The sequence below is a fragment of the Myxine glutinosa genome, chromosome 2, assembly GCF_964187855.1.
Source record: "Myxine glutinosa chromosome 2, kmMyxGlut1.1, whole genome shotgun sequence".
NCBI lineage: Eukaryota > Metazoa > Chordata > Myxini > Myxiniformes > Myxinidae > Myxine > Myxine glutinosa.
Window position 1 is genome coordinate 266,973,965 of NC_136262.1, and position 22,459 is coordinate 266,996,423.

Below are 22,459 nucleotides of genomic sequence, written 5' to 3' on the forward strand. Positions count from 1 at the left end.
ACATGTTTACAAAATGGGTAGAAGCTTACCCTTGTCGACATGCAGATGCCAAAACAGTTGTGAAGATTCTGTTGAAGGACTTCATATGCCGCTTTGGAGTTCCTTGCAGGATCTCTTCTGATCGGGGTACGCATTTCACAGCAGATGTTGTTAAGGAATTGGGTAAGGCAATGCAGATAAACCTTCATCTTCACTGTCCTTATCACCCCCAATCAGCAGGAGCAGTGGAATGACATAACGGAGTAATAAAGAACAAGCTGGCCAAAATCTGTGTGCAAACCAACTTGAGATGGCCGGATGCCATTCCACTTGCACTCCTTGCGATGAGGGCTACTCCCAATAGGCGAACGGGATTATCCCCGCATGAAATCCTGATGGGGAGACCAATGCGGGTACCTCATTCACCTCCCCTGACGATCAAGGAGATGGATATTCACCAGATGGATGATTTGATGTACTCTTTCTGTATTGAATTGACCAAAGTCATGAAGATGTTTCATTCCCAGGTGAAGGAAGCTTTACCAGAACCTGTAGAGAATGAGTGTCATTCTTTTCAACCTGGAGACGATGTGTACATCAAAATTTTCAGACGAAAAACTGCGTTGACACCACGATGGTCAGGACCACATCAGGTGCTGCTGACAACGCATACTGCAGTAAAATGCCAAGGCAGACCAAGTTGGATTCATGCCTCTCATTGCAAGCGAGCACATGGTGCTAAGGTGGATGGTCCCACAGAAAATGAGGCTGCACCTAGCAGCCCAGCAGAACATTCAGTGGCAGATAAATGATAGTCATGATTTACATTCATTTGAATTACATTTTTAACACCCCTTGTACTGATAAACATTACATTTTCAACATTTAATATTCCTACTTGAATTAGGGAAGATAGTGACATTTATTTGCCTACATGACATACCATTATCTACTGATATTAGCGCAGCATGAGGGATAATGTATCACAACTACACTCATGATCAGAGGATTTAGTTGGACCCCGGGATATAGGGGAATCAGGGAAAGGCAAATAATCAGATTTCTGTTAAATAGTAAGGGATTTTTTAAAAAGGATTTTTCTTTCATTAACCTGGTAGGAAGTTTGTTAGTTATGATGTTGAATTTTATTGACATGTAATTATGTTATAGGAATGGACATATACAAGGGGTAGCTCACATGTTTTACAGATGGATACAGGTAGGACAAAGGGAAACACCTTATCAAGACAAGCCGACCAATCAAGGGAAACCAGAGACTTCTACTTCGGATACTCCTTATAAATGGTGATATTTATCCTAGGAATGGGTTCTCTAGTAGTGGGGACTCTGTGTTGCATGGATTATTTTGGGGTAATGAAAGAACAAAACGCAACACTAGTGAACAACATACAGATATATGATCATGCGGAATGACAAAAGCAGAAGAGAAGTTTGATGGAAGATAAGGACACACCTTTAGAACCCGATGGATTACACGGGATTAATACTTTTTTACATTTAGCCCACACAAGGGCTGATATAGCAAATGAAAGTAATTGTTGGATATGTACACAAATGCCGCATTCTAGTGAGATCGGAGTACCATTGGAGGCAGTTCCTTTTGGTTGGGCAGAGTTATGTAGCCGTTTCCCAGACACCCTGATAGCAGCAGATTTTGAAGGCTCAATGTCAGGGAGAATAGGATGGCAAAGAGGAGGATATAATTGTTACCAATTTGAGGACAGTTATAGACCTGCATATGATAAAACAAAATGCCCTCTTACATGACTATTCAACAACAAACGAAAGGATTAATGTGTATCACCAGACGCCAAACGCCTAGGCATAACAAGTTTATGGGAACCTCCAAATGCCACGGTTATGGTCGCGAAGAAGGCTGGATGAGAATGCCTGTCCCACTAGGACCAAATGGCACGAAGGGTTTAACTTTGTATTGGGAAGGCACTTGGGGAATGGACAGCACATGGACATATAATAATACATATTTTATATGTGGACACAAGGCATATCCGTATCTTCCGTCGGGATGGTTCGGAACATGTTTTCTGGGGTTTCTGCTTCCACACATGCGCTTGTTAACAAAGTCACCAATGCATATCCTGCATTCTAGGCAGAAAAGAACTATTAGCATGGGGGAATGGATTGGAATGGTAATATTTCCATTTTATGGAACCTGGAAGGCAGGGCGAGAACTTAGGCACATGGCATTGGCTATGGAGAAGTTGGCAAATAAAACAGCTAGTGGATTGGAAAAACTTACGAGAGAGCTGGCAGCAACAAGAACGATGGCATTACAAAATCGTATGGCATGAGATATGCTGTTAGCAGAAAAAGGAGGTACATGTGCAGTCATTGGTACAGATTGTTGTACGTACATACCTGATAATACAGAAGAAATTTATAACATAGCTGATACAATCAGACAAGAGGGAGCAAGATACCACGATTATATAAAAGGGGGTGCCTTTGCATGGTTGGGAACACATTTGGAGGAGTAGCAGCTAAGATACTCCAATACTTGTTTGTTGGTTTAGTAGTTATATTGGCAATTGTTTTAGTGGTGGCTTGCTTGAAAGCCTTAGTGACGGTGTGTTTGAATAAGGTAACCAACAACACTATGAAAATGCATGAAGTGACAAATGAGGAAAGAAATGTGGAACCACAAGAGGAAGACTTTTATGGCGACATAAATACTGAGATTAAAAGATTAAATCAAGTGATGTTGCAAATGAATACAGTAGAGTTAAGATAATGGCATAACGACAATGTTATGAATTGTGTCAATTACAAGATCAGTGAACTCATATCACCACGAGTGACACACTGTTAGTAAAAAAAAAAAAAAAAAAAAAAAGGGAAAAGAAAAGTGGGGAGGAATTATGGTAATAATACATTATGCTTAATTTGTTGGTTTGAAAAATTTGTTGGGAATTAGATATTCCTGTTGGTGATTGTAATCATATACACTCATTATAAATGCATTTATTTTCTTTGAGTAGTGCTAAAATACCTGCATGAGTTAATTTTTGAACTATATTAACCTGAAAGCAATTGTGGATGCTATTCTTAGTTTAGTAGTCAAATACATACCTGATTGAATATTATTTGTGTGACGCATATAAATGAATATAACTTTTGAATGTTTTAGGGAAAAACAACAAATTGTTGAATGTGAAACTGTCGGAAGATATACATGATTATGCTGATTTCATGGTGAGATGTACCCTATCTGATTCAGTGTGTGTGGAAAGCAGATTCAGATGTGACTGAGCATAAGGATAAGACGAGATCACATTTTGAAGGGAGTGCTAACGGAATTGGGAAGAAGTTCGAGAAAGAAAATTTGTGGCTAAAAATGAAGTTCATCTTTGCATACACCCTCCTTCTTAAAGAATGATGAAGACATTCTCCTGTGTAACTTGGAGATGGATGCTTACCTTCACCAAGGAAATTTATGTGACCATTTGCCTGGATCACACTGCAACGTATGAAAGAAAGACGATCACTTACTCTTGTTCGAAGGCTTCGAACATTCATCACATCAGAAGTTGCAGGACAACGACATTTTACCTGCAACCTCTACGAAATGTGGGGACATATGTTATTACTTCACCAACTTCCGGGGAACCAGCATGGAGCTGCAAGCAAACGGCTGTGCCTTTTCACAACAGCTGTGCACGATTCTGCTGGTTGCTCCTGGTATGGACCATGGATGACCTGAACACCATGGTCCCAACATCATTGTGGATGCATCTGGCATCCCTGTTCCACATCTCGCTGGCCAATCAACACCACACCAATACTTGCTGCCCACTCATAATGAGGGAGGAGGCAAGTCGACTACAACTGGGCGAAGGCCTTGTTCAGGAATTATTATGGTTTTCAGCAAGAGTGGCAAGAATGCTACATGGAGAGCGGGGTCAGTCTATGACTCCGCACAGTTATTACAACAGCGAAACACTACACGAAGTAGTGCAGGTGCTATGAAGACATTAGAAGAAAATGTTTCATACCTGAATTCAAACACAGGTGATCAGCCCTTCCTTTCAAACAAAGAGTCAACATTTGTTTGGAGGCAAATGTTTTTGCCAGATGTTGCAGATGCTTACTTGAAAATGGTGAAGTGAAATTGTTGTATCTTGGTGATGGTGAAGTGTTGTTTTGCAAAGATATTTGTGATGCAAATGAAATAGATTGAATTAACAATATGGAAGGAGTCAATGACCACCGAAATGTTTTGTGATCAGATTCTTGCAGGATGACGGTGTATGCCTAAGGGAATTGGATTACCAAAGTTATGGTTTGAGTACTTGTATTGATGTTTACTTGTAGTGATTGATCGTTTACTTATACTTGTATTGATGTTTAGATTAATGGTTAATTTAAACAAAAACAAAAAGATGAGGCAATTGTGGAAGTATAGATCTTTACTTTAATTGGTTGAGATTGGTGAGTGAACAGGTGGCTCAGAGAATGTCAGGAATTTGGAAAACCTGGAAATCTCTTGTTCACCTTGTCACGGCCCCGGGCTAGAGCACATTCCTAGGCTTTCACTATTGTGAAGCAAATGTAGGGTTGGAGGATCTCCCAGCAGGGGGGGAGGTTGTCAACGCCTGGGGGGGCGAGCTGGAGCTGGTGCCGGTGAGGCGAGCGTGGATGACCGAGTAACGTTTGCGGAGAAGGGATTAAGATTAGCGCAGAGAGGATTAAGATTGCTGTGCCCATAAAAACGTGAACATTTCTTGGACTTGGGAGACTTGTCACCAGAACCTCTGACGAACGGAACGAGTACGGAACGAGAACAGCGCTGCGCAGAGGACCGGCCGAAGAAGAAGAACCAATGACTTGAATTACCAAATTCGTTGAGTTATTGTAGTCATTATTATTTTGAAACAAGTGATCTATTAATTATAATAAAGCCTTATTTGTAAAAGCTGTTTCGGTCATATTGGAGTCTCCTGTGTCTTCACAACATTCTCCTACACCATTATACTTTCTTTCATTAACGGATTCAATCAATTCATTTTTAATATCGAAAGTTATCTTAAAATAATCTCTAATTATCATAGAACTAAATGACATTTCACCAGAAATATTAACATCATTCATTTTACTTAGATCTACACCCTTTGGATTATTAAAGAAAATACAAATTTCTCCACATGTATTGTTGATGGTCTTATCATTCATTAAAAAAACCCCACTCATATCGCGTCCGAGCACTTTTTCAAGCTTTGAATAAATTGCCAGAAGTAGCGGAGAAACTTTTGTTAGATTTACTTTAATGGATGTCTTTCCAGGTATAGTTAGAGCTCTTCCTTTAAATAAAATAGAGGGGCTCGTGTTATTTTCCATAACTGGTTTTACCCAAAAATTTCCATATTTATCTTTGTTCAATTTAACATCTTTGACATATTTTTCTATATCTTCCACCGAAGTAGAGATTGATTGAAATTTGTCTTTTGTGCTTTGAAACATTGTATTTATTACCTAATAAACTTGTGTTTACTTTAAGTAAAAATTTACTGTTTAAATATGATAAATTCTGAAGGAGATTTAGAATTTCCAGACTCTCCATATGATAATTTAGAAATCTGCCGCCGTTGTGGTAGAATAGGGCTTAATAATGAGGGTTCATATAAACAATGTATTTTCTGTGATTTAATTTTAATTAGTGATAAAAAAATAAAAAAATATAACTCTTTTAAATTAGAACCAAAAATGAATTACTTTACAAGATTAATAAGAGAGATGAATGTTAAGCATTATGATGATAATACACCATTTCTTACAAGGGAAGAGACTATTTGTATTGAGGAAATGTATAGGGGTTTAATGATATTTATTATTCAAAACAATTTTAATGGAAATGTTAATACAAGATACTATATAAATAAAATAATGAATTATTTTGAAATTAAACCTGAACTCAGGATAAAATATAGAGTTTCTAAAAAAGCTCAAAAAAAGTTAGATGACTTGTTTTCCAAATATATAAATGAATGATTTTTTACCCGTTTGGGAAAATAAGATAAAATTTAATAACCATAAAAACATTCAAAATTCATTGAGATGTCTAATAGTTGGTTCAAGTGGATGCGGAAAAACCTGTTTGCTTTTAAAGATGCTCCTTAGTCCTAATTTTTTAGATTATGATAATTTAATAATTTTTATGAAGTCAAGTTTTCAACCTGAGTATCAACTACTCTCACAGGGTTTTAATGCGGCTCTTAAAAAGGAAGACATTATCGGTTTATATAAACTTCAAAACAAACTAAATGATTATAATATTGAAGATATAATACAATTATTTTGTGATACACAGAAATCAAAACCGAAACCAAAACCCATAACTTGTATTCTCAGTGATAATATGGATGATATACCTTCACCTCAAGATTTAGATAAATCAAAAAAGAACCTCGTCATCTTTGATGATTGTGTTAATGAGAGAAACCAAACAGTAATGGATAGCTACTATACAAGAGGGAGACATTCTTCTTGTAATTGTATTTATCTTAGTCAGTCATATTTTCAACTAACTCGGCGCTCATTAAGAAACAATGCTAATACTTTTATTTTATTTAAGTTGAATTCAATAGATACAAATAATTTTTGGAGAGATAATTGCTCTACGTTATGTAGTAAAAAAGAATTTGAAAATTATATGAAACACACGATTGGAAAATATAAATATATTGTTGTGAAACAAGATGAGATACTAACTGATATTTTACACACATAAATGACTATTATTATTAATCTTGTGGGTAAATTTGCTTCAGGAAATAATTTTCATAAATCTAAACTCTTGAATAGTAAAAATGAAAAGATTGTAAGTTTGTTTTTTTTTAAACACCCTATGATTCGTTTTGTAGGTACTACAACCAGAGCAATGCGACCAGGAGAAGTAGAAGGGAAAGATTATTACTACATTTCAATGGAGGAACATATGCGATTGAGGAACGAAGGTCAAATATTTGAGGATGTCTCTCTTGGTTCTACAAAATATTCACATTGTAAGAGTGAGTTAAATAAAGTAAAATCTAACGGTCTTGGGATTTTAGAAACTAATCCTGAAGGAACGAGACAAATTATTAAACATTGGCGTGGTGATGGAGTTAAGATTTTATCATTCGGCTTTGATATCGATGAGGAGACTCAACGCAAACGTATGAAAAGCAGAGATACAAGTATTAGTGAAGAAGAAATAACAACTCTTATTAATACCAATAAAGAATTTGATGAAATATTTAAAGAAAAGGATTTATTTCAACACATTTACTATAACTATAATAACTTTTACTATAATAACTCACTCCTGCGCATGCGCAAGATTGGTCGTCACGTCTCTTCAAAGCTGTCCCCGCGCGCACGCTTTTGAAGTTAAGTAATTTTTCACAATTGTGTTTTTGTTGAATCTGTATCTTTCTTTCGGTGTATGTACCTATTGGGGTGACTTTAATAGGTTTCTCGGTGTTGGTTTTTCATACCTGTGTACAGAATCGTCGTTTTTTTCGTATCGTGTATTCTGAGGCCTAGTGTAGTACTAGTAGGCTACCGTGTCAGCCCTTGGCTTGAGGCTTTTTTTTTGTCTCAGCGGTTCTTCGATCGCGCTGCAAATTACTTTCGGTCTCTGTTTTTCACGGTCTTTTCACCCCATACTTCCTTGTTTTAAAATCTCAAAAAAAAAACCCCAAAAAAATATTTTCCTTCTCTGTTCTTATCCGTTTCTTCGTTCTTATTTGTTCGTTCGTTCTTCGACCACGTTGTTCGTGATCACGTGATCACGTTGTTAAAAAATGTTTCATCTGTCCCCTGAAGAACTTTATTTTGTCATATTCTATAACACCTTTTTCTTCTTCTTCTATAAAAGGATGCTTTCGACTTGCTCACCAAATCTATTCATTCCAAAAAAAAATTCCATCTCTTACAGTGCATCTTTCATTCATTCCCTAAACTCTCCAGAACTCCACCCATCCTTCAGTGTCCTCAAATGTTTTTTTGACTCGAATGTCTCAAGAAACTCATTTTGCAATAAATGTTCGTTTCCCATTAATCGTACACTTTTCAAAATCCAATCTCACCCCTTCCCTCCAAATCTTCCCCATCACCCATCTCTTTCAAATCTTCCCCCTTGCCCCTCCCCCCCAAATCCTCCCCATCACCCATCCCTTTCAAATCTCCCCCCCTGCCCCTTCCCTCCTAAACTCCCCCCACACCCCTCCCCTCCGAGACTCTCCCTCACTCCTCCCCTCCTTGACTCCCCTCTCACCCCTCCTCCTCAAAGCGTCCTCCCCGCTTCTTCCCCCTTCCAACTTTCACCTTCTTCTCCCTCAACCTTCTGCCTCACTCTTCCCCCTCTTCAAATAACACCTCACTGCGCCTCACCGAATCACCATCAAACCTTTTGTCTGCCCCATTCTTCCCTTTCTCCAAGCTATTCGGTAATCTCTGACACACCTTCAACAGCTCTCCCTACCTCTTCCTCCTCTTCCACATCTTACCGTACCACTCCCCCCCCCCCCCCTGTTCTGTATCCGATGCTCCCCTTTCCTCTTCCTTAACAGTATGGACCTCAAACATCCGGGGCCTTCGCTCAAACTTAACTGATCTCTCCATACAGGTTGCTTCTGACAAACCAGACGTGATCTGCTTAACAGAAACTTTCCTCCTTCATGATGTCTCTGATTCCTTGGTATCTCTCCCAGGTTACTCCCTCCTCCGGTATGATAGACCTGAGCCTCGTCCTGGAGGGGGGGGGGGGGGGGGGGTTGCTATCTTTATAAAAAACTCTCTTCCTCACTCGCCCTGCACTGCCCTCTCTCCACCTCACCCCCAGGAATACCTTTGGCTACGGCTTCCCCTTCACTCCCACCTTTTGTTCATATGTGTGTTGTACCGTCCACCAAACAGTGATGACTCCATCTACATCTCGCTGTCTGATAATATGGATCAACTTCTATCTACCCATCCCAACTCTCTCTTCCTCATATGTGGTGATTTCAACTGTCACCATGCCAGTTTGCTGGGGGTGGGTACCTCTCTCACCAGCCATGGCTCTTCAGCAAAGGACTTCTGTGACTCACTGGGACTGACACAATCTGTCAATTTCCCAACCCGGATCTCAGTCAACGGAGCATCTTCTCTTCTGGACTTGGTTATGACTAACTTCCCTGAAAATGTCTGCTGCTCTTCTTCTGCTCCAATCGGCTCTTCTGATCATGTGCTTGTTAAAGTGGACATCTCTCTGACCATTCTCAGAGAGCCTCCTCAGCGTCGACGAGTCTGGCATTTCACTCAGGCCAACTGGCACGGTCTTCAAGCAGCCATCAATCGTCTGGACTGGTCTCCCATCTCTACTGCCTCTGACATCAACTCATCCTGGGAATTCTTCCAAAGTAAATTGCTCTCTCTCATGCACAGATTTATCCCATCTCGTCTTCAGTTGTCATACCCTTCCTCCCGTCCATGGTACACGGAATCTTGTGGAGAGGCTATTGCCCAGAAACAACTTGCTTTCATCTCCTGGAAAGCAAATCCAACGGAAGGAAATCTCATTTCCTTTCACAAAGCCCGAAACAAGTGTGTGTCCACCCTCAGGAGAGCCAGGAAACAATATCTCTCCGTTCTCAGGACTGAATTCTCTTATCTGTCTCCCTCTTCCAAATTCTGGTGGCATCTGGTCAAATCTGTTTCTGGTGTTTGTTCCTCCTCCATCCCCTCCCTCACCTCAAATGGCCACACGGCTGACTCCGCACGTGAAAAAGCTGAATGCCTCAACTCTGTGTTTGCCTATAAATCTTGTGTCCCAAACCCATCCCTCTCTGTACCCACCATACCCAGTCGTATCCAGCTGCTCCTGGACTCTGTGTCCTTTCCTCCTGACAAGGTGGAAAAGTTTCTGTCAACCCTCGACTCTGATTCTGCAACTGGACCTGACGGCATCAGCCCACGGGTCCTAAAATCATGTTCTTCCGCTCTTTCACTCCCTCTCTCTGTTCTCTTCACCCTCTCTTTTGCTCAAGTTCATCTTCCATCTGGTTGGAAATCTGCCAACATCACCGCTTTGCACAAAAAAGGTGCAAAAACAGATCCCAGCAACTACAGACCAATCAGCCTTCTCCCAATTATCAGCAAAGTCATGGAATCCATCATTGCTTCAGATATGAAATCTTTCCTCTCCTCCAATGGCTTGAGCTCTGACCATCAATTTGGTTTCAGACCTGGATACTCCACTCTGGACATGCTGCTTCTGCTTTCTCAACAATGGATGGAGGTCCTCAATGCCAAACAGGAAATTAGAGCAGTCTCCCTTGACATATCACGTGCCTTCGATACAGTCTGGCACCCCGCTCTGCTCACCAAACTCTCCTCTTTTGGTATCCATGGAAATCTCCACGCATGGCTGGCGGACGTCCTCTCTAGTCATAGTCAACGTGTGGCCCTGAATGGGTTTCTCTCATCTCCTCTTCCTGTTCAGGCTGGAGTTCCCCAAGGCAGTGTTCTGGGCCCTGTGCTTTTTCTGGTCTTCATCAATGATCTCTCTGACTCTCTTGAAAATCCTCTCTATCTCTTTGCTGACGAATCTACTCTCTGTCGCTCCATTCTTCATCCCTCAGATCAGCAGTCTGCAGCCTCCTCACTCTCTGCAGACCTTGACAAAATCACAGACTGGGCAAACAAGTGGAACATGTCTTTCAATCCTGACAAATCTCACACTCTTACGATGTCTCTCCGAAAAGACGGACTGGACAACCCTCCCATCCACTTTCTGAATAATCCTCTCCAAGAAGTTCTGTCACTCAAGCTTTTGGGTCTCACTATCTGCCATGATCTTTCCTGGGAAAATCACATTTCCAAGCTGGCCTCCAAAGCCAGTCGACGACTGGGCATCCTCCGTCGTGTGAAGTCCTTCCTTGGCACACCTGAGCTCCTCACCACATACAAGGCTTTCATCCGCAGCTCGATGGAATACTGTTCCCCCCTCTGGGCCGGTGCTCCTGCCTCACACCGAGGTCGTCTTCACGCTGTTGAAACCAAAGCTTTCAGAATCATTGGAATCTCCCGCGATGAAGTTAACTCCGAGCGTCTTTCCTCACTCATTGCAGGCAGGTTGGTGGTCTTTCCGTCTTCTACCGACTCCTCTCTGGCCTTGCCCCCCCAGCTCTCTCTGGGCTCTGTCCCCCAAATATTCATACAGGTCGCACAAGATCGGCCTGCAACCCTCTTATGGTTAAACTGACAAAATCAAGACTGTCTGCTCACCTTCACTCCTTCATTCCTTTTTTCTCCCGCCTCTGGAACAAACTCCCTCACTCTCTTCAATCCCACTCCACCCTCCAAGTCTTTAAAACAGCTGTTCACCACCAACTATTATCTTCCCCCATCCAAAACCTTGATCTTTTCTACCCCCGCTAATTTCACCCCAATTCCACTTTTTAGAAATACCAACTTCTGTCCAGGAAGCCCTTGGTGTCCTTGTGTTTTATACTTCTCCCTCCCCCCCACCCCCCTTCCCATGCCTCCTCCCCCCGGGCCCTCTCCCTTCCACACATCTCCCTGCTCTCGGATGTTGTGTTTGTGTGCTTCCCCTTCTCTCCCCATCTTGTCTTTCGCTCCCTCTTTTTGGGTATTTTGTTTGTCTGGTTGATTTGTTTGTGAAGTAAATGTTAGCTCTTTCACGAGCCTCGCTTCAGTATACAAAAAAATAAAATAAAAATAAATAAAATGACAAAGAAAAGGAAAATTTTCCCATTGACCTTTACAATTCATTAAATGATATTTTTCAATAAATAAATACAGAAGATGATTGACAAAGAAAGAGCAAGAAAGTTTAAAGAACATCAGGAGTTGGTTTCAAAAGTTGTAAAGCAACAGGAAGAGATAAAGAAGAAACGGAGACAGAAACTAACTGGTGAAGAAGCCTTTGAAAGAAAACAAGAGAAAAATTTTAAACCGCTTAAAAAAACTCAACAAACGATTTCACCTACAGTTCCCACTGTAGAATCTACTCCGAAAAAAACTTCAAATGCTCAAAGATTTTAGTCAAATGACAGAGCAAGAACTTGGAGAATTAGAATATGATGATGAAGGATTATTTCGGAAACTTGAGGAGGTAAATCAACCCCCTAATTATGTTGTGGAAGCTCTTCAAAACAATGAATATTCAGCGGGTTCAAAAACCAGAGCAGGTCTCATTCCAACAGAAGAACCAGCACAGTTCCATTAGGTGAAAGAAACGTTATTGATATTTAATGATAAATTGGTGTTCTTAAGTTCTGCTCAACCAAATGTTGAATTAACTCCAAGATTAATGTTTCTTCTAACAAACTCCGGATTCAGCGGTTCAAAATATTTTGATGAACCACTTGATATGGAAAGAGAGGAAGATAGAGAGTATATTGAGTTGTTAAATGCACTTGATTATGGAGTTTCTGTTGCTGGTAAAAGGAAGAAGCATGAGAAGGAGAAACATATTATTGATGCTTTAAGTAAGCTTGGTTCGGGTGTTAGCTTTCTTCCAAATGACCCATCACAATTAGTTAATAGGCTATTATTGTTGTTATGTAGTAAGAAGGCTGGAAACAACAATTGTTTTAATGAAACATCCGCCATTTTAGATCAGCTGATGAATATGAAAATAATTAATAAATGTCAATACAAAGATATTTTATTAGATATTAAATAAGATGAGAAGCACAATTCTTAGTTTTAATTTCACAACGAGTGCTTACGTAGCATCATTCCCTTACCCACTACAACTTGACCCCACAAAAGAATATGAGGCATCTTTATTGTCGATGGAAACTTATAATACCTTGTTTAATATCACAGAGAAAAACAACAAGTTTAGTTATAATCCAGGAAGTGGATATAAAACTATAACCGTTTCACCCGGAGCTTATGAGATTTCTCAAATATCTTCTGAAGTCTCTCACCTTATGAATGAACAAGGTGATGAACCAAAAAATATTGCAATAGATATTCAAAAACACACTTCAAAATCAACTATTAAACTTAAAAATAATTATAAACTTGATTTCACGATTGAAAAATCGTTTAAAGAGCGATTGGGTTTCTCTTCAAAAAAGATTGAAACTAACGGGACGTTTTACAGTGATAATGTCATTCAAAAATCCTCCGGTATAAATTCAGTATTAATTCATTGTGATTTGATTGATGGTGCTTATAACGATGGAATAAGAACAAATACAATATTTTCATTTAGCGCATACTCAACCCCGATTGGTTATAAATTTAATATGGAACCAAAAAATCTTGTCTATTTACTTGTCAGGAAAAACAATATACAGAGTAAATTTTCGGATAACCGATCAAGATAATCGTATGATCTCCTTTAATGACGAAATTATATCCATCAGAATTCACCGACGTGAAGTTTTTCAATAAATAAAGAACATATGTCACCCACAGGGTGAACCGTATCTTGCCAAAATGTGAACATGAGTGACTTGCTTCAGGTCACACTGAGGTGAACAGAACTGCTATCCACTAGAAGCGACTCTTTGAGGAATGTCTGCCCACGAGATATTCCGATGATAATCGTTCTAGAGAGTGACCTTGAAAAATACGTGTTTGCCTTATAACGTCACCAAATGACGTCATTTATATAATGTCTAAAGCGACCGCAAAGTGACCTTGACCTTTGACCTTGACCTTAATAATTTCGTATGGTGAATAGTATGTCTTCATGACCAACGCACATGAAATATTGAAAGATTTTGATGAGAACTGAGGAAATAATTTTTTCATGAAAATTCCGTTTTTTCGTCATGACGTCATCAAATGACGTCATAGCGTCAAACTGTTTACAGATCTGGGAAGCACTCATCAAGGGCATTCATATGAGGTATTACTCGATATGGTACCTACGATTTCAAAATTTGACCTTGGGGTCAATAATTTTCGACCTCCAGCGCTAACCATGAAGGTCAAGGCCGATCGCCACCAAAAAATAATCAGCTGAGCGCCGGACCATATACTAGATTCCCATGAAGTCTGGAGACGATCCGATCAAAGTTACTCAAAAAATAAGGATTTCAACATTTGACCTTGGGGTCAATAATTTTCGACCTCCAGCGCTAACCATGAAGGTCAAGGCCGATCGCCACCAAAAACTAATCAGCTGAGCGCCGGACCATATACTAGATTCCCATGAAGTTTGGAGACGATCCGATCAAAGTTACTCAAAAAATAAGGGTTTCGTCGACCTCCATGATTGACCACAAAGTGACCTTGACCTTTGACCTTGACCTTCAAAATTTTGTGTGCTGAAGGGTATCTCTATAGGACTCTGATATGCGAAGTTACATGCGAAGATATGCGAAGATATGGTACCTACGATTTCAACATTTGACCTTGGGGTCAATAATTTTCGACCTCCAGCGCTAACCATGAAGGTCAAGGCCGATCGCCACCAAAAACTAATCAGCTGAGCGCCGGACCATATACTAGATTCCCATGAAGTTTGGAGACGATCCGATCAAAGTTACTCAAAAAATAAGGGTTTCAACATTTGACCTTGGGGTCAATAATTTTCGACCTCCAGCGCTAACCATGAAGGTCAAGGCCGATCGCCACCAAAAACTAATCAGCTGAGCGCCGGACCATATACTAGATTCCCATGAAGTTTGGAGACGATCCGATCAAAGTTACTCAAAAAATAAGGGTTTCGTCGACCTCCATGATTGACCACAAAGTGACCTTGACCTTTGACCTTGACCTTCAAAATTTTGTGTGCTGAAGGGTATCTCTATAGGACTCTGATATGCGAAGTTACAGGAGTTTCCAATAATAACTGTGGTCTACAGAGTGATCTAAACGTGAAAAAAAAAGATTAACCACAAACAAAAAAACAAAAAAACAAACAAAAAAACAAACATACAAGCTGACTAATACATCTTGCAAAAACTTCGTTTTGGCAAGATAATAATGGTTATTGTGAGAAAACACGAGTTGGGAAAATTTAAAATAATTACAGGGGAGGGCATGTTCCTTTCATCATACTATAAGGGTGAAGGTATGTTTCTTGGTAGAGGATACTATAAACCAAAGAGACAATGGGGTGTGGGACATCAATTCAGAAATAAAGGAGATGGGATAATTGATACTCTAATGGGTATTGGTTCAACCATCCTTAAACATAAAGACCTAATTGGTTCAACTGCTTCTGCCGTGGGCTCAGTTGCGGGTGCTATAAAGTGTATAAAAGATGCTCAAAATGAGTCTCATAAATTGCAAGCAATCAAAGAAATTAAAAAAGGTAAAACTCAACTATCTTCACAAGAACGACAAAAAATCATTAAAATACTTGGGTCAGGGTTTCAACGATTTTAATGCTATATAAATACAAGTATGGAAGCGGTTGGTAGTATCTATGATTTGGATGATACGATTATCATTTCAAACTCCACTAAAAAGGAAGACTATTTTAAGGTAAATGCTATAACAGGAACAGACTGGAATTCAAACGGAACAAAAAGTTTTGAAATAAATAATCAACAAACTTACTTGAATATAGCTGATAGTTTCTTGCTTTGTAAATTTAAATTCACTAAGGCTGCGAATAATACTAATGCTACACTCGTAAATGATTTCTTCTGGAAAATGTTTGAGAGTGTCCACCTGTATATTGGAACACAAGAGGTTGAAGCGGTTGATTATGCCTCTGCTACATCTGAAATGATGAAATTTACACTATATTCGTTTAGTGATAGAATGGGTAATGGAACTGTTGAAGGTTTTATTCCTGATATGTCAACGGGTACAAACGCAGACCGTGGTTATAGTCAAAGGAAGGCAATGTATAATGATGATACAAAAACAGTGAATAGTTTTACCGTAGCAGTACCTCTGAAAGGTATATTTGGATTTTGTGATTATGACAAAGTTTTTTATGGGCTTAAAATTAGATTTCAACTCCAAAGGAATGATGATGTAAATAGGTTGCGTTTTGGGGCTGAAAATGCTTTTGGAGACAATAATAAATTTGGTATTAATGATTTGTGTTGGTATATCAGTGAATATACTCCTAATCTTAAAACGGAAGAGATGTTGAATAGAAGATTTAACTCATAGACCCCGCTAAATGTATCATACCTTAAAATAAGATGTCAACACGTTAAACTGGAACACACTACCTACACTTGGAATTTGGGTGTTCTTCAAGGAAAGCCACGATACCTATGGCTCATTTTAAAAAAACCAGATGGAGAGGACGGTACTGATAAGAATAAAGTGCTGAGTGATAATGCTAAGGTGAAAAAACTTCGGGTTTCTCTTGATGGCACATTTTATCCGCGAGATAGATTGGAAATTGATTGGGGAAAAAAATGATTATGCGGAAGCCTACAAGTCTTACCAAAAGGTGTGTGAAAGCAACGGTAATAATGATCCTATTTTGGATATGGTTGCATTTCAAAACCTTTATATGATCTACGCAATTGACCTGAGTTCTCAAAAAGAAACTATAAAGTCTAATAGAGTGCATACTTCTCTATACATTGAAAGAGGGGAGAGTGAAGAGGTTAATACATATTGTTTGCTTTTGGAAGAAACAGAATTACAGATCAATACAGATAATGGTGTTATGATTAATATCACGTAGGTTTTTTCTCATAAATAAATGAGTAGGAAAGAACCGGTATATGTTATTCAAATCAATCTTAAGAAATTAACATCTTGACTCAAGACTCTCTGCTCACCTTCACTCCTTCATTCCTCTTTTCTCCCGCCTCTGGAACAAACTCCCTCACTCTCTTCAATCCCACTCCACCCTCCAGGTCTTTAAAACAGCTGTTCACCACCATCTCTTATCTTCCCCCATCAAAACCTTGATCTTTTCTATCCCCGCTAATTTCACCCCAATTCCACTTTTTTGAAATACAAACTTCTGTCCTGGAAGTCCTTGGTGTCCTTGTGTTTTATACTTCTGCCCCCCCCCCCTTCCCACGCCTCCTCCCCCCAAGCCCTCTCCCTCCCACACATCTCCCTGCTCTTAAATGTTGTGTGCTCTCAAGTGTTTGTGTGCTTCCCCTTCTCTTGTCTTCTGCTCCCTCTTTTTATATATTTTGTTTGTCTGGTTGATTTGTTTGTGAAGTAAATGTCAGCTCTTTCATGAGCCTCGATTCAGTATACAAAAAAAAATCAAAAAAATCTTGTATTCAAAATCAAAATCCTTGTATTATTAATGTTAATGCAATTCAAAGAAAAGGAGCAGTAAGAATTGACGTTTTACTCACAAGAGAGCAGGTAAAAACACTAAATGATGCTGGATCACTTAAAATTAAAATGACAAAACCTATGTTGAAGAAATATTCAACAAGGGAAACGAGTGGAGGATTTCTCCCGTTTCTAATTCCTTTATTTGCTGGTTAAAGTGCGGCAGGAGCATTAACTGGTGGTATTTCAGCAGCGGTAAAAACTGCTAATGAAAGGAAGGCACAACTAAAAGCTCAAAATGAATTGGAAAGACATAACAAGGAGTTGGAGAAACAAATTAGTGGAAGTGGTGTAATTGTGGATTTTGCTCAAAAACTTGAAAGTCTACCTGATAAAGCTAGATTGTTGGTTGGAGATATGCTTTCCTCTATCGCTCAAGCGGGTGTTAAACTAACTAAAAGGGGTAATGGGTTATATCTTTCTCAAAAATAAATGGATAAATGGTTTAAACAATTTGGAAAGAATACAACGTCAAATATAGAACTAGCTAAGTATTGTAAAAAACTAAAAATTGATAATTTGGTTATTTGTATGAGAGATTAATTAACAAAGTTGTCCAAGAATGCAAAGAATATTATTATGAATTTAGACATACAGAATGGTTCTCATTGGGTTTGTATTCATAATAGTCAGGATAAATATTATTTTGATAGTTATGGTATGCCACCACCTGTTGAAGTAATACAATTCTTACAGAATGGTGTTTATCAAACATTTCAAGTTCAAGAAATTAATTCTAAATGTTGTGGCCAATTATGTTTGTATGTATTATTTCAACTCAACAATAATGAAAATTTTTATGATGTCATTTAAAATCTAATATAAATGACTTTTGTTGGAAAAGATGGTTCTATCTTTGGAGAATCCTCTCAGGATATTGATTTATCAAATTATTATACAAAGGCACAGGCTGAACGACAAAAATATAATATAACAAAAAATATTAATATGAAAAATACTTATAAATTAATCAATTATCCAATCCCTACAGATGTGAATGTCTTAATTGGATTCAGTGATTTATCACAATATATATCTTTAAATAAAACAGCACGTTTTGTTGAACAAGTGAAATTTACAACCACAACACCTGGTTATACTGACCATACACCTTTCCACATTCAATTTAACTATCTGCTTACAATTGAATTTTATAAAGAAGGACATATCATATATTTTTCTAATCGTAAAATCATGTATTTGTTGTTTACTAATTGTACTTCCACATAACTCCTTATCCTCACCATGCGGATAATATTCTTCTTTACGAGACTGATTAAAATCGTGTAGGTCTTCTAAGTTTATTGAAAAAAAACAATTGTACCCTAAATCAGACATATCATACCCCCATTTATTAATTCGCATCTTAACTATATGTCGCGATGGTTAGCATGACAAAAAAGGAAGGTAATGAGATAAGGATAGAAAGCCGAGGAATACAAACCGATTTGGTAGTGGGAAGATGGGGTGGTATTACCTGTAGTAAGGGAAACATATGAAAATCTGTTAACTAAATTGTTACCAAAAAATTTCTTCACCAATATGTTTGTAAAGGTGTGTAATAACATGTGTTAAAATGTTGAAGGTCAACTCCCGTGGGAAACCCAGAAAAAAAGCTGTTGAATTCGGGTACCGAAAAATTATTTTCGAGAATTTTTATTTTTTTAAATCGGCCCTTAAGTAACTTATGAGGGGTCAAATAAGGGTTTTTCATGATTCTGAGTTGATTGTTAACATTTATATTTCACCACAGACACTCCTTTGTGGAAAAATAATTTCTAAATATATCTCATTTTCTACTTTGCAGGACATGGAGTCTAGCAATATGGATGAAGACGTTACTCCACCTGTGCTCAATTGCTTCATCTGTGCACGCTCGGATACACCAGCTGAAAGGCTCATACAGGCAACTCCAAAGGGATACTCAACTTTATTGAAACAAGCGGAAACTGTCGAAAATGTTACTGTTGTGGAACGTATGAAGGAGGCTCAAAAGGAAGGAAAACTGAGGTACCACCAGATGTGTAAAAATGATCTGTACAACAACTTTGTTGCAACCACCAAGAAGTCAGCTCAAGCATCAAAGGCAGAGAAAGAGTCATCAAAGTTGAAAAGAAGACGCACTACTTGTGAGTTCAGTTCATCAACTGGCTGCAGTTCTAGAAGATCACAGTCAGTTGACCTCCTGTATAAGGATGTATGCATTCTTTGCAACCAACCAGCCCAGCTCTACAAAAATAATCCAGCACAAGCTAGAAAGAAATACAGAGTGCCAGATAATTTGACTGCAGATACACTGAAGGCAAGCTTGCTGAAGACAGCACGGAGTCGCGGGGATGACTGGGGCACTGAAGTCACTGGACGCCTGGAAGGGATCAACGACTTGGTAGCAGAAGAAACACTGTACCATTTGCGATGCAAACTTATGTTTGCGAGAGGTGACAGTTTGTCCAAGACTGATGAGGAAGGAAAAAGGAAGAGAGGACAGAGGAGTATTGATGAGGAGCGAGAGGCAGTTTTTATTGAATTCTGCGAATGGTTAGACTCAGAATTAGAGCATGGGGTAATGAACATGGACCAAGTCCATGAAAAGCTGCAGGAGTTTGATCAGTCACCAGAGAAGAGCCTTTCTTATTCAAAGCATTGGCTAAAGATAAAACTTCTAGAGAAATACGAAGACACCTTGTATTTCACAACACAGGAAAGAAGGGCAGATGTACTCTGTCTCAAAGATGGCACCGACAATATTCTGCGAGAGCATCATGCTAACCTTGACCATGGAGATGAGAAGACTCAGATCATAAAGACGGCACTCAAGTTCATATCCAATGATATTGCCTTGATTGATTTAGGTCCAAAGTCATACCCCACCACACACAGTATGACTGACATCGATAGTCAGCTGACACTTGTTCCTGCAAGCCTTCAGATGTTCTTGAGACCGATTGTCAAGACAGACGAAAGAGTTGCCGTTTGGGGGCAGAATTTTATTAAGGCCTGTCGACCTCGGTCTGGAGTATTGCCACACCAAATGGGGCTTGCCATACAACTTGATCATAGATTTGGGTCAAAATGGATGCTCAACAAGTTCCACCGGCTGGGATACACTGAGTCTTACACGGAGACACAAAACGACAAATACTGCTTCCTTAATAGTAGGAGTGGAGATGATGTTCCAGATACTTCTGGCACTCTTGACACCATTGTGGAGGAAACCGATGAACAGATCAATGATGAGGTTGCGGTTGATGCTGCGCTTGAGGATCAATCAGTGATGACAGCCAAAGTGCCAGCCAGTGAAAGTGAATTGTCAAGTAATGATCAGGTGGTCTTTATGGAGGTTGGGGAAACAAACAATGCAGTCACTCAGTTTGTTGGAGACAATATAGATTTAAACATTGTCTCTATTCACGGAAACACTCCCTTTCACTCAATGGGTTGGATCGAAGTCACCTCTCCGGCACCACCTTTGCCAGATCCACAGACAACAGCAGCTTTCCCCCGGGTGAAGTTGAAGGCACTCGACAAAGCTAAGATCCTGAGAGGAACTGAAGTAAAGATTATTCCATTTACGAACAGGAAACAGATAGGAACGAACGCGATCATGTTTCTCCCCCTCGCTGAGCTTTCCTCCTCCCTGGCTCATGATCAGACACTCCTCACTCCAGGTGACACACTCTGGGCAGCGGGGTGGGTGATCAAAGCCAACGATCCTGAGTTCCCACACTCCAACTGGAATGGCTGGATGAAGAGAATCCATGCTAATGATGCAAAGCAGAGCACACAGATCGAGTTCCTCCCAGTTATTTAAGGAGACCCTAATGACCTCAACACCATCTTCACCACTCTGAAAGAGTGCATACGGCGCGCTGGGGTCGCTATAGTGACCTTTGATCTTCCGATTTGGCTGAAGGCTGTGAATATAATAAAGCAGGCAAATCTACCCGTCATTCCAAGGTTGGGTGGTTTTCACCTGCTGAAGTCTTATCTTGGATCAATGGGTAACATCATGGAAGATTCTGGACTACTAGATGTGATCCAGTTGATCTATCCTGGAAGTACGACAGCCAACCACATCATGGATGGAGGATGTTTTGACAAGGCAATCCGTGTTCACCTCCTCATCGATGCAGCCATCTATCAACACATCATGAAACTTGCCTTCACTGAGGAGGAGCGTGGTGACATGAAGACCTTCATGGAGAAGGTGGCTGATGGGAAGATGGGAGCCAGACACTCAGACCCAGTAGTGCCAGGGTTTGAGCAAAGGTTTGAAGAAACCTTCAAACGACTCGCAAAAGGAGGAAGAACACCTGCACTCTGGGTGGAGTACCACCACATGGTAGATGTGATCAAGGTCTTTATCAGAACCGAGCGACTTGCAGACCACAATGGGCATCTGTCCTGCATTGTTACCAAGATGCTTCACATCTTTGCCGCTGCCGGCCATCATCAGTATGCCAAGGGCGCACGGCTGTACTGTCAACTCATGAAGGAACTAGAATCCTTCTACAGAGCATGTCTCTGAACCCCAGTGACTATGGATGGACAATAGGTGTGCATGGGTATGAGCCAGTTCCAACACTGGACCCCACGGCTCCTGAGGAGCTATTGCAGTTCACGAGCTGTAATTGTCATGGAGATTGCAGCAACCGGCGATGCAGCTGCAAGAAGAATGGGGTCACGTGCATCTCGGCCTGTGGAGTCTGTAATGGCATTACTTGCAGAAACTGCAGTCATGATGTTGCTGAGTCTGAAGAAGACATAGACAATGACTGTTGAAACTTCTGACATTGTGAATGAGAAATAACTCTTGAGTATTATATATGTATGTGAAATAAAAGCTACTTTGTGTGTAAATGTAAAAGTGAAAATATAAATGTTAACAATCAACTCAGAATCATGAAAAACCCTTATTTGACCCCTCATAAGTTACTTAAGGGCCGATTTAAAAAAAAAAAAAAATTCTCGAAAATAATTTTTCGGTACCCGAATTCAACAGCTTTTTTTCTGGGTTTCCCACGGGAGTTGAACTTCAACATTTTAACACATGTTATTACACACCTTTACAAACATATTGGTGAAGAAATTTTTTGGTAACAATTTAGTTAACAGATTTGTGAAATATCTCATAAAATGCCCTTACTACTGTCATAATATTAATCTCACATATATTTCTGATACATAAATGGCAGGAAGAAGACTACAAGAGAAT

The 22,459-nt window shown here is 39.5% G+C and overlaps 1 protein-coding gene across 1 annotated transcript in view; it reads left to right on the plus strand.

Annotated features, from left to right (window-relative positions):
- Positions 1-22,193, plus strand: part of LOC144890750 (uncharacterized) — a 58,143-nt gene extending 35,950 nt beyond the window's left edge. Inside the window, exon 2 of the mRNA XM_078772547.1 lies at positions 19,052-22,193. Within this exon, the coding sequence (XP_078628673.1) occupies positions 19,055-21,055 (2,001 nt within the window). The 5' untranslated portion in view covers positions 19,052-19,054 and the 3' untranslated portion in view covers positions 21,056-22,193. The remainder of the gene's footprint in view (positions 1-19,051) is intronic.
- Positions 22,194-22,459: the final 266 nt, after the last annotated feature.